Raw genomic sequence first — 13,859 nt, 5'->3', positions numbered from 1 at the left:
AGGGACATCCTTGTCTCGTACCAGCTTCTAATTTTATCTCTTCAGTTAATATTCCATTCACCTTCACTCTTGCACTGCTCTTTTGGTACAATTTTGAAATAACATGTATAAACTTATTACCAAAGCCTAAAGCCTCCACAATTACTTTAATTGTTTCCCATTGTACAGAATCAAAAGCTTTAAAAATATCCAATGATACTATACCAATTTTATCACCATTATATTCAGCTACATCTATAATATTTAATACTCTTCTAACAATATCACTCATGTATCTACCCTTCACAAAACCTACTTGATTATAACTTATATATCTATCTATAAATCTATTTAATCTATTACTTATAATAGCAGTAAATATCTTTGCATCCTGATTAATTAAAGAAATGGGCCGATAGGACTCAATCCTTTCTAAATCTTTATCTGGTTTAGGAATTAGGGATATCACCGTTCTATTCCATGACGAAGGTACTTCCCCACCATGTAATATTCCATTGAATAATTTTTGCAGTCTTGGTATTATTAATTCTTTAAATTCTTTATAAAACTCAACAGGTAATCCATCCTCACCTGGAGCTTTCCCTAATTTTAATTTTTGTATTATTCCATTAATCTCATCTTGTGTTATATCTTCTTCCATCAATTCCTTATATGTTTGATCAATTTTCACCACATACTTTTCTAAATAGCTTTGCAATTTTCCCCGATTAATTGGTTTCTTTGAATATAGATTCTGAAAAAAGTTTCTAACCACTTCACATTTCTCTAATTTTTTATAACATCTTATACCTCTATCATCTATCAAAACTCCAATTTCTCTCTTCTCTCTTTTATCTTTCGCCATCTTTGCCAATAATTTAGAATTTCTATTACTAAATTCAAAAATTCCTATTTAAAAATCTCAAATTTCTTTTACTAACTCTGTATCTTCTTCTATCATTTTATTTCTTAACATATTAAGCTCCTGAAGAATTTTTTTCTTTAGTAAGCAAAATTGATTTTCCAATTCTTTAATCTGATTTTATCTCTTTCCATTTTAATTTTATAATTTTTATATTTCCTACTTGATAATTTAATACTCTCCTCTAAACACCGCTTTCATCGCATCCCAAACAATTTCAAATTTAACCTCCCGTTATCATTTAATCTCCAACTTTCCTCCAATTTTTAAGTATCCATTTTTATCCTTTTCATTTTATACAATTTCTCGTCATATCTCCAATAGCTTCTTTTTCTCAAAATTAAAATCTAAGTCCACCATAACTTCTGCATGATCAGAATCTTTAAAAATTCCCACATCTACCTTATCCACATTATTCAACAAATCTTTAGAAAGAAAAATATAATCAATTCTAGAATATGTATTATATATCTTAGAGAAAAAAGTGTATACTCTCTCAATTCCTTTAACCTCTCTCACACATCAACCACGCCATTTGAAGCATCCACATATTTAAAATCCCCATTTTATTTGCTCCTCCACAGCGGGTGGGATTAGTACTGTCTATTTTATCTCTGATTAAATTAAAATCCCCAGCCACAATTACTTTCCTACACTTTCATTCTCCAAAATTTTGTTATTTTTCAAGAAATTCTCTTTGTTTTCATTCGTAAATATAAATTAACAAGTGTCACTTTTTCCTCATTAAGATTTCCAACAATTATTACATATCTTCCATCTTCATCCAAAATTACCTTATGTTTTCAAAGTACACCCTATCTGATATCAGTGTTGCAACTCCTCTAGCTTTTGAAGTTCCAAATGCTTTTCATATATTTGCATACCTTTTATATACATTCTATTTGAATCTTCAGATTTCTGATGGGTTTCTTGTAAAAATAAAATGTCTGGTAAATCCTTTTAATCTTAAGCTCCAATCTTCTTCTTTTAATCTGATTCCTGTACCCTTCACATTCCATGACATTATTTTATAACTCCCATTTAAAATATAAATTTTTAATCCTATCCCGCATCTTCCTTTCTGTGCCCCCACCACCCGACATTAAACTACCATATAAACAACAATAAGAAACAGAAAAAAACAAAACAAAACAAACAATAAAATACAAACAATCTTCTTCCCCACATCCTCATCGGTTTCGCCTCTATAAAGAGAATGGGGAGAGGGACGTGCCAATGCCGGGCACTTCTTCGGCTGTCTATTTAAATTCATCACTCAAAAAAAAGATAGGGATGACCGCATTCAGCTTCATATTTTCCAAGACTCTTATCTGCTTCTTCTCCTACTGTATCCTCACGACTCTTCTTCTGTTCAACCAACACAGGTGATATTTCTTTCCTCTTTAACCCTTTAGAGTCTTGCCTCCAATAGCCCTTTTTCTTCTTCTGAGATTGATGTTTCCACGTATGTTCCACCCATCTGAAGCATTTGATCTTTTATCTCCATTAAATCCTCCATCTCAATCAGTCCAAGCTCCGTAAATATAATAATGCATCTATATCTGGGGTGATTGTACGCATCCTTCCTTTATAAAAAATTTCAATTGTTGTGGTGGCCTCCAATTGTATTTAATTCCATTATCTCTCAAAACTTTTGTAATTGGTTTTAAAAAATCTCCATGCCCTTTCTTCTCTTGATATATCCGGGAAGACTTGAATAGTCTTCCTTCAAACTTCAAAGCATCTCCCAACTCTCTTAACTTGGCCATAACTTCCAACTTATCACCAAGATTTGCGAACCTGACAAGCACATTCCTGTTAGAACCATTTTGCCTTCTATATCCAATTCTAAAACACTTGCCAGGTCTGCTAATGTGAGCGTAAGTTGCGTATCCAAATCATTAATCCATTTCAAAACCCGCTGTTTCAATTTATCCTCCTTTCTTCCGAGATTCCTCTGATAACAAAATTATATTTCCTCATCTCTTCTTCCAAAAGACAAATTCTCTTATCTTGCTGCTCATTTTATAAAATATTTTGCCAATTTGCCGATCTACTTTTGCCTCATGCACATGCAGCTGCTCCATTTCATCTTTAATCATTATCATTTCCTCTTTTGTTTAGCAAAGTTATCATTCATCTCTTGCTTTAAATTTTGCACTTCAGATGTCAGTTTAAATGTCAAATTATCTATACGCTCTGATAGTCCTGCTATTTTTCCCCCAATTTTATTTAAAGCTGCAGCAATTTGCTGCGTTTCTGAAAGTTGTTGAGTCATTTTGAAAAAACAAAAACAAAAATTTCTCAAACTGGGATTCCAATTTTTCAAAAGTCTTAGTGAAGATCAAAGGACAGCAGTCAAACCAATTTTACAGAGGGTCTTGATGAAGATCAAGGGGCGACAATCTTTAATTGAAGCGAAGCGGCTTATTTGCACTCGTTAGTAGCTTATCAGTAACTTATGAGTCATATTCACTCCACAAAGAAACACAATTACCTCACAGCTTAATCAGCGCCATTTTTCTACGCGTCGGCAGAGAAGAAAAAAAAAAACCAGCTTGAACTTCAAAACAAAGTCCTTTTTTTGTTTTCTATAATATAAACAAGCTATTAATTTCCTCTCAAAAGAAAAATAATAATAAAAAAAAATTATCCACCTAATAAAATCTTCTTCAGCCAGTCAGTAGCACAAAAGATCGATCTCTTCAATTAAAATTCTTCTCATTAGCAAATTCAGTCTTTGATATTCCTTAGCCTCAGCATTTAACACAGAACACGATAATTATAATAAGGAAAGCAAAAGACAGCAGTTTATTCCAAACTCATCGTGTCTGCCAGTTCGGTCATTCCACGCAGTAAAAACTCCTTAATTCAAGCAGTTTCAAATGACCTACCAGTTTTAAATTCAGTCTGCTGGGCTATTAACACTTCCACTTCATGATTTATTAACTTTCATCCATAACGGTGCATTCCAAACAGCATTAATCCTCATAAATCTTCATTATTAAGCCCTGTGAAGTGAAGAAAAGGTCCTTACCCCACCACGGTCATGGCCACGCCCCCTCCTGGTCCTTGCTCTTAAGACCATCGCAGCCTCCCCTCGGTCAGGTGATTAAAATTCAGACCCTTGGCAACTGGCATGCACGTACAACGGTTGCAGTGTCCCAGGGTCAGGTGAGCATCGTTTGCAGCCTTCCCAGCCGGCTTCCAACAAGCAAAGTCAATGTGGAAAGCTGGATTCGCTTAACTGCAGTGAATCACTTAACAACCATGGCGAAAAGGTCATAAAATCAGGTGCCATTTATGTAACAACTGCCTTGCTTAACAACGGAAATTCTGTTCCCAATTGTGGTCGTAAGTGGAGGACTCACTGCATAACATTCATTGCAGCAACTGACAGGTTTTACAATTAAATATTTTCTCAAAGGCCAACTCATAAAGCTCCTAAATAAAAATACAGGTGGTCTTCAACTTACGACCACAATTGGGCCCAAAATTCCTGTTGTTAAGTGAGACATTTGTTAAGTGAGTTTTGCCCCATTCTACGATCTTTCTTGCCACCGTTGTTAAATGAATCATTGCAATTGATAAGCTAAGTAACCTGGTTGTTAAGCGAATCAGGCTTCCCCATTGACTTTGCTTGTCAGAAGGTCACAAAAGCGGATCACTTAACTTTGGCACACAGCAACGGTCATAAGTATGAACCGGTTGCCAAGCATCTGAATTTTGATCACATGAGCGGGGGGGGGGGGAATGCCGCAAAAGTTATAACTGTGAAAAACGGTCGTAAGTCATTTTTTTCAGTGCCATTGTAACTTTGAACAGTCGGTAAATGAACTGTTGTAAGTCGTGGACTACCTATATAAGCAAGTCCGTAGAAAAGAAAACTGCTAAAGCTCCTTCACTTGTGCCGAAGGACAGGAAGCGGTCAAAGAGAAAACTAGCCAGGCGGGGTAGCCTAAAGACCCCTTTGTGGATTTCATCCTCCAGGCTTCTGGATCCTGCCAACACGCAGCAGTTTGACGACTTTAAAAAGTGCTACGGAGAAATCCTGTATCGCTGGGGTCTGCGAGAGAAACGTGCCGAAGTCCTCAAGTTTGTTTCCTGCCCCCCCGAACCTCATAAAGGAATTGGTGAGTTGAAGTCTCTGGGTCCCCAGGAGGTCTTGGCCCCCTGGAAGGACTGGCCTTCCTCAAGGGAAAAAAAGGCCCCGGCAGTTCCAGCTCTTCTCTTCCATCTCTTCCCCTTTAGACTCTGCTGAACAGGGATGCTAATGGAGGGAGTCATTCGAATAAGAGAGAGCGTCAGTCCCAAGGAATCTAGGGGAAGAGATACTTCAGAGTAGTAGCTTTATTGACAGGAATCTTGCCAGGCTAAAACACAAATCTGCAAACTTACTATATCTCTCGTGTGAACTTGGTAAAACCACACCTAGAGTACTACATCCATTTTTTGTCACCACAGTATAAAAAAAGATAGACTAGCCAGGCCCACATCCTGCAACCGTTCATCATATGTTTTAGCCTCCAGTCCCCTCATCATCCTGGTTTCTCTTCTCTGCACATTTTCTAGAGTCTCAACATCTTTTTTATAGTCTGGTGACCAAAACTGGTTCCAGTACTCTAGGTGTGGTCTTACTAAGGCTTTATAGAGTGGTATTAGGACCTCCCTGGATTGTATCCCTCTGTTAATGCAATTTAGGATTGCATGGCTTCTGCCACACATTATTGGCTCATATAAATACTGTTTCAAAAGGTAAAGGAGGGATTGTTAGTGGTTGTTTTCAAAGCACGTTTGTATCATTTCTCCTTCAAGTGTTTGGGCCTTACCCACCCACCCCTTATTTTACTAGGACTAAATTGTGACACCCCCTCCAATCACCCGCCCTCTCTCTCTTGCTCCCTTGGCAGAGTTTGGCATCTTCTGCAGCTACTGCCGCAGTGAAGTGCGCGGCATTCAGTGCGCCATCTGCAAAGGCTTTGCCTTCCAGTGTGCCATCTGCCACGTGGCCGTGCGAGGCTCTTCCAACTTCTGTCTGACCTGCGGCCACGGAGGGCACACCAGCCACATGATGGAATGGTTTCGCACCCAGGAAGTCTGTCCCACGGGCTGTGGCTGCCACTGCTTGCTGGAGAGCACTTTCTGACAGGCCATCTTCAGCGGCTGACTTGGATCATTCCCAGGCCAGATGATCTCCAGCTGACCGCAAGAAAGGTCCCAGGTGACTTCTGACACGGATGGTCAGTCTCCTTGAGGGCACTCTTGACAGAAGTGAAGTGCGGTGGCTGGTGGTTGCGTAACTTTTTGAGAATGTTCTGTGCTAACCGAGTGGAAGAGAAGAAATAACAAAAGCTGAAGAACAACTTGGTATGATGAAAAGTTCACAACAGAGGGATGGAGTCTTCCCCCTCCAAAACATGTACTTCTAGAAGGCCTTCTATCCAGTGACATTGCAGCATCAGTTGCTTCTTTGGATGGACCTCTAAGGTCTTGATATTATACAAGGAGATCAGAGTGAACAAATATTTTTTACAAAGACACAGAAAAAGTCTTCAATCTTTGCAGTGTAGGATGCTTGAATGAATTAGCATGTCCTTTGGGAAGAAGGGAATGTCCAACTGCAGCACGGACCCTGGAGACGTCGGAGAGGCTTAGCTGTCCTGTGGCAGGTTTTTATTTTTTTCCTCACCTGCCACTGGAAAACTACCCTTTTTTCAAAGATGCTGAGCTATAATTGCTTCCCTGGAATTGACTCATTTGACAAATGTAGGAGCAAATTCTTTTTTAAAAAAGGGCTTGGATTCTGAAACAACAGGGCCAATATTTGGCTTTGGATTAACAATTTCAGGACTGAGCTGTCTGTGTTTTTGGTGCTGAAATGCACTTGAACCTGATGGAAACGAGATGGGGGGGGGCAGAAACCATATAAATTCTTTGTGGTACCAACAGGAATCTGGACTGAGCCCTCCCGCTTTGGACTAGATCCTTTGGTGCCTGGACTTTGGGTTGCTGACCCTCTCTGAAGCATAGAGACCATGTCAGAGCTGAAGAAGTGTATTTTTGTATATTCACTGAATAATTAAGAAAGTTTTATAAAATTTTCGTGTTCTGCAGCCTTTGAAATTATTGGCAAATTTGGGGGAAGATTTAAACCCCATCCTCCCTCCCTCCCTCTACATGACTCCAAAATTAGCTGCCTTTTGTTGCATGTATTTATTATGTATGATCTTTTAAAGCCCATTACTGCTCCTTTCAGCAAACTGCTCCACAGGGCTCTCTCTGTGTAGTAAGAGATACAAAAAGAAGTGAGAGATGGCTTATTCTTACCAATAGATGGCAGCAGTGACTTATGCCTGGAATTGTAGACTCACAGTAAACTTTGCACAGTGTCAAGAGATGGACACACACAGTTTTCCTGCAGTAAGGAGTGAGGCTGATTTGAAGTAAACCCTAGTTCCAGGGCCCCATCAAAGAAATCGTGCCTTGCATTGAATTGTGTAGGATGTCCAGCAGAAGGCCTCTTCCTGCATCCTTGTTTCCAAGGCGTACAGGGAATCCTCAACTTACAACCACGATGGAGCCCAGAATTTCCACTGCTAAGAAAGACTGTTAAGTGAGTTTCACTCCATTTTACAACCTTTTTTGCCATAGATGTTAAGCAAATCACTGCACACTTCAGATGTAAAATGAATCGCTGTCAGGGTTCCGATGGATGCCCTAATTAAATCACGAGCCTCCTCCCTTGCCTGTGGCAACCCGAGAGCAGGCCAGGCACGCTTTGCGAATTGACCCACTACAGTTGTTAGGAGAATCGCTGCAGTTGAACAAATTACTGCAGATGTCAAGCGAATCACAAGATATTAAGCAAACCACTGCAGATGTTAAACGAATCACTGCAGTTGTCAGGTAAATCACTGCAGGTGTTAGGAGAATCACTGCAGATGTCAAGCGAATCACTAGATGTTGAATGAATCACTGCAGTTAAAGTGAATCATGGTAGATGTTGAATGAATCACTGCAGTTGTCAGGTAAATCACTGCAGTTAAAGGAATCACTGCAGATGTCAAGCAAAACACTGCAGTTGATAAGTTCGTCACCTGGTTGTTTAAGTGAATGTGGCTCCCCATTGACTTGGCTTGTCAGAAGGTCACAAAATGGGGATCACTTGAACTCGGGACTCAGCAACGGTCATAATCAGTTGCCCAGCATCTGAATTTTGATCAGGTGTTTCCTGGGGATGGCTGCAAAGGTCGTAACTGCGAAAAACGGTCCTACGTCACTTTTTTCAGTGCCTTTGTAACTTTGAACGGTCACTAAATGAACTGTTGTAAGTGGAGGACTTCCTATATTTTACTCGTTGGTACTCTGGGGAAACCACCAGAATCCCGTGTTCAAAAAGGGACTTCTGTTTTGTTGTTCCTTTATTATTTAACGCGGCATTCTTGACGCTTTAGAACAGGGATGCCCTTGTCCAATGCTGGGGCCTTTTCACCGAATTCCAGCCAAAGGGAGGCAGGCTTTCCCCTTGCCAAGCCAACCTTCCCATTACGCACACCCAGTGCCAAAAAGCGCTCCGATTGCACAAATGCTGCCTGCCAGGCCTGCTTCCCATGTTACACTTTGCATCCAGTTTCCTCCGCTTTTTCTTTCTTCTCTCCCTTGTCTGATGGGCAGCCTGACAGAGCCTCCAGGGCAACCAGATCTCCGCTTGGATTTTGTAAGGAACTCCACGGGCACCCGAACGCGCCCGTGGCAACAAGTGACTTGGCTTTGAAGCATGACATCGCTCCATTTTTAAGCAATGGAAATAATAATTTCAAAATCTAAAATGGCAGGGTGAGGAAGAAACCAAACATCATTGTGATGAGTAAGATAGATTATAAAAAGAAGAGAATTAGCATAGGGGCCGAGATTAATTTATAATGGTACTTAAAATTCCTGTAAAGAAGATTGAAAACCACTTTTCTCTTTTTTTCTTTCTTTTCCATTTTTCTTTCACTTTCCCCCTTTCTTGCATCTTTAATTTTATCTTTGATTTCCCCCCCCCTTTTTTATCACTTTATCTTAGTTTGTATTAATTTTATCTTCTTTTTAAAATCTTTAATAAAAACTGCATGGTTTTCAAAATAAAACGGCAAGTGGGAGAAGAAACCAGGAGAATTTCAAGGGGTTGCAGGGGTCCCCAACCTTGGCAGCTTGGTGGCCCATCTTGGGGAGGGGAAGAGGGGAACTGGGCAGCCCTGATGTGAGTGGCAGGCCATTGCGCATGTGTGTACGTTCCTGCCGGCCCACTGCTCAGGCAGTTTTGAGTGCATGCATATGCACCCACTCTGCCCAACCACTCATGCGGCCCAATTCTGAATAGGCCACGGCTCAATAGTGGTGTTGTGACTCATCCTCCCTCCTCTCCTCAACCGGCCCCTCCCGTCTCCAACCGGGCCTTTTATCAGACTCCGAGTCTGATAATGAAGATGAATGGCCTGTCATGACTCCAGCCCCCGGCCCTGGCCCCATGCCCGGAGAGGATTCCAGGAGTGGGAGGACAAGCCCGATAAACCTCATTCATATAGCGTGTGTTCCTTTGGCTCAGCCGTCAGAGCAGGAAGCCAGCCAGGTATTGGAATTGCTCGGGCCTACTCCTTCTGACCCCTCCCTTTCCCAGAAGCTGACAGCAGATCCAGCTAAAGACAATTCAGAGTGGGAGGACGCTCGCTTCCGGAGATCTGAGAGGCGACGCCAGCAGAAGGAAGGGTGGGGCAGGCCTGGATAAATGCTGAGTCATGGAGCCACACCCCACAGCCTATATAAAGGACCTGCTTTTGGCATTCCAACCTTGAGTCAAGCTAAGTCTTATCGAGTTTGCTGATACCGGACCCTATCGCTGAAATCACAACTTGGACTCCTGCCTGCCCTGATAAACCTCGAAGGGATTTGGCAAGCTGCAGAGGCTTCGTTGCCAAGTTGGTCACAGACTTCCTTGACTCATTCGTCAGAGTGGGGGGTGGGACACGACATGTGGGCTGTGGCCCATGGGTTGGGGACCCCTGTCCTAAAGGACTATGGAAAAGAGCTCGGTTTAAAATCATTCACAAAAAGGTCCCCTCTGCTCTGAAAGATACGCAAGCAAAATTTGATTTGGAGTAGTTGAGATGATCCAGCCCTGGGCTTACACCTGAAGGAGTAGTGGAGCTGGTGAAATGAAAGTGTCTTATTTGCAAGGCTAAAATGGTTCGTGCAGCTACCAGTAAGTTAAGCCCCGAAATAGGATCCTAAGAATGGGATTTCCACCAATAGGATCTCCTGCTTGAGCAGGGGGTTGGACTAGAAGACCTCCAAGGTCCCTTCCTGTTGTTCTTCCTTTCCCCAATACAGAATAGCAGAGTTGGAAAGGAGTCTTCTAGCCCAACCCTCCACTCAAGCAGGAAACCCTATACCAGGGGGTGTCCAACTATGGGAACTTTTAAGACTTGTGGCTTCAACTCCCAGAATTAGCTGGCTGGGGAATTCTGGGAGTTGAAGTCCAGAAGTCTTAAAGTTGCTGAAGTTGGCCATGCCTGCCCTTTGCCATTCCGGACAAATGGTGGCTGTCCAATCTAAAACCTCCAGTGATGGAGTACCCACAACCTCTGGAGGCAAGCCCTTCCACTGTTGAATTGTTCCCACTGACTGGAAATTTCTCCTTACTTTTAGGTTACACACTATTCTTTCCTAACTTTCCATCCTTTCTGTCTTGTCTTGCCCTCAGGGGCTTTGGGGAATAGGTCAACCCCATCTTCTCTGAGAAAGATGAAATCTCTTGAGAGATGGCAACCACAAAGGAAGTTATTTCAAATACTCCTGAAGCAGCCTCTCCCAAGAGCAAGCCCAGAAGGATTCCAAACCACGCAGATGGTGGATAGTGTGGGGTGATGTTGCAAGCTCTTCTCTTTGGGACACCCATCATTGTATATTCAAGGACGGGGCCTATCTCACAATACATCATCTCCCAACCCTGCTGAAATTGACTCTCCCTTGAGAAGGCAGCTGGCCTATTCTAAACAGACTCCAACTGCAGGTATTGGACCAGGGGCAGATTTCAAAACCTGTCGCTACTGGTTCACTCATGGGCACCCACGCGCACTTGTGGACCTGTGCACACACACGCTTGCAACACTTCTGCACATGCGCAGAAGCATCTGGGCAAGTAGGCGGAACCTCCCACCGCCGCCACCAGTTTACCCAATCTGGGGCAAACCGGTAGCAACCCACCACTGTATTGGACTACCCAAAATGTCTATCCTGCCTGGCCAAAGACTCAGAATAACAGAGTTGGGGGGAACCTTGAAGGTCTTCTAGTCCAGGAGTGTCCAACCTTGGCAACTTTAAGACTTGTGGACTTCAACTCCCAGAATTCCCCAGCCAGCTTTGCTTTTGGTTTTGCTTTGCTGAGGAATTCTGGGATTGAAGTCCACAAGTCTTAAAGTTGCCAAGGTTGCCAACCCTGTTCTAGTCCAACCCCTGGCTCAAGTAGGAGACCCTATACCATGCTCCATTGGGAAGACTCATTTTTCTCAAGCCAAATTGCATCCTGCACTATAACGACCTGAAAAGATCTCATACAGAAGTTCCCACTGTCCAATCTGGCGAGAGTCTGGTAGCAGAACCATGGGTTGAATTTCCCTCCGAGAGCAAGCAATAGGTCACAGGTCATGGCTGAGCCTGGTTCTTACGGCAGGTGGTCCTGTGTATCCAGCTGATTTCAGAGCAGCTCAGCCCAGAGGCCCCGGGGGCTTAGGGAGCTTCGTGGTAGCCATCAGGCACAGACTGTCCCCTGCAATAGTTCGCTCTACTGTTGTCGTGACAGAAAAAAGCTTTTCGCCTCCCTTTCAAAGGAGGAGAGGATTTTGGAGAAATTCTCCTGCGTTTGGGATGAAATTTCATGGGAATCCGATTTGAAAGTTTTGTGCTAATCAGGGATGTAAATCCAAGTGCGGCATGTGTGTTTAACCCACATCCTCCAGGAGTCAGGAAATTCTTGTTTTTGTTAAATGCCCAAATAAGACATCAAGGGTAACCTCCAAGAGGCCTCCTTTTTAATAGTGTGGCTAAGGTCATCACAAAGGGGTCATCATTTTTCCTTACAAATTTTAGTCACTGTCGCAAAGGTTTCTTAGACTAAGTAACTGCCTTTTTCTTTTGTTAAGTGGGACTTCCTTCTAAATTGTTCACAACATCCAGAGTGATTCCGGCCCACAGTTTGAGAGCCTGGGATTATTAGGCAGCAGTTATTTCATTTGAAGAAGAGACTGGACAGACGCTTGTCTGAAATAGTGTAGGTTCTCCTGCTTGAGCAGGGGGCTGGACTAGAAGACCTCCAAGGTCCCTTCCAGCTCTAGTCTGTTCTACATTTTACATATGCTTGTCTGTACAGGATTCTTTTAAAAAGCCCAGCATACTTAGAGAAGAGGAGAGAAGGTCGCTTTCTCAGTCATCTCTGGACTGCTAAAGGGTTTCTTGAAAGGGGGAGGGGGACAGTCTCAGATACCCCATAAAATTTAAAAACAAGTGGACCTCGCCCGTAAAGAGTGAAAGCTAACCACGGTAGCAATGTGGAATAGAGATCCTGGAACAAAGTTTCTAAATTAACTCGGCCCACCCACCCCCCCTCTGAATGCATGGCAGAATTTGTTTAAATCCTTCCTCCAGCTGCTCTAGGATTTCAGCTTTCCTAATCCTCCCCTGCATTTGGAGGGCACCTGGTTGGGGAAGGGCAGTGCTGAACCATGAGGAATTCTGCCCATCTCTGCTTGGGAGCCAAGCCTGGGCTTCCCTGGAATGGTGGGAGGGGATTGGAGGGAGCCAAAAAGGGGGATGGGGGCCACGCCAAGCTCTTCCTGCTGGCCCTCTTGGTTTTCTGGGGCTTCATCCCACGCAGGGTGGGTCAGAAGTACGTTTCAGCTGGAAGCAGAAGAGGCAGTGCTGGTCCGAAGTTTGGGATTCTGTGGAAGAACTGCTGGAACGACTCCTAAAAGATAAAGGGGAGAGGGGTGCCAAGATAAATCAAGTCATCAGATAACTAGACAATCTCTATCAGGTAAGAAACCTGACACAGACCACCCTGCATTACAAACCTTCCTCCATCCCAAACAGAAATCTGGTACGCTGCAACCTGTCTTTAAAAAGAGAGATTAGAATTATAACAAGAAAAACAAGAGTTGGAAGGGACCTTGGAGGTCTAGTCCAACCCCCTGCTCAGGCAGGAAACCCTATCCCTTTTCAGACAAATAGTTATCCAATCTCTTCTTAAAATCTTTCAGTATTGGAGCATTCATAACTTCTGGAGGCAAGTTGTTCCACTGATTAATTGTTCTAATATCAGGAAATTTCTCCTTAGTTCCAGGTTGCTTCTCTCCTTGATTAGTTTCCACCCATTGCTTCTTGTCCTGCTTTCTGGTGCTTTGGAGAACAACTTGACTCCCTCTTCTTTGGGGTAGCCCCTGAGATATGAGAAGACTGCAGTCATGTCTCCCCTAGTCCTTCTTTTCATTAAACTTGACATACCCAATTCCTGCAACTGTGGCCATGGAGTATATGGCTTTAATTACTTCTGTATCTAAAATCCTGCCTAATGTGGAAAATATGGACAGGACTTTTTTCCCTTCCCCTCAGAATTTTGGAAATTGAAGATGATCCACTGAAATTAAAAGCGATTCTGAGCATACAGAAAGAAGGGCTTTGTACTTCCTGCAACTGACATTTTCTGCCATCAGATGTGAAGGTGATGTCCTCCAATTCAGAGATTTAAAAATGTGAGATAAAAGAAATAGAGCTAAGACTATACCATACCATAAATAACATCACCAGATTCACTCAGTACTGTATTTAGAAATCAAACTGACTGTAGAATAGAATAGAATAGAATTCTTTATTGGCCAATTGTGATTGGACAAACAAGGAATTTGTCTTGGAGCATAGCTTT

The 13,859-nt window shown here is 42.5% G+C and overlaps 1 protein-coding gene across 9 annotated transcripts in view; it reads left to right on the top strand.

The window, feature by feature from the left end:
- The window catches only part of WDR59 (WD repeat domain 59), a 111,542-nt gene extending 104,528 nt beyond the window's left edge, over positions 1-7,014 (top strand). For 8 of the 9 annotated variants that reach the window (XM_058155426.1, XM_058155428.1, XM_058155421.1 and 5 more), the window contains 2 exons: positions 4,892-5,034; positions 5,812-7,014. In XM_058155426.1, coding sequence (XP_058011409.1) covers positions 4,892-5,034; positions 5,812-6,047 — 379 coding nt within the window. In that variant the 3' untranslated portion in view covers positions 6,048-7,014. Of the gene's footprint in view, positions 1-4,891; positions 5,035-5,811 lie in introns of those variants that run through there. The other variant, XR_009151947.1, reaches the window with a different exon arrangement.
- The last annotated feature ends 6,845 nt before the right edge of the window (positions 7,015-13,859 follow it).

Source organism: Ahaetulla prasina, chromosome 12 (assembly GCF_028640845.1).
Source record: "Ahaetulla prasina isolate Xishuangbanna chromosome 12, ASM2864084v1, whole genome shotgun sequence".
Classification (NCBI taxonomy): Eukaryota; Metazoa; Chordata; class Lepidosauria; order Squamata; family Colubridae; genus Ahaetulla; species Ahaetulla prasina.
This window is presented reverse-complemented; position numbering and strand designations above follow the sequence as displayed.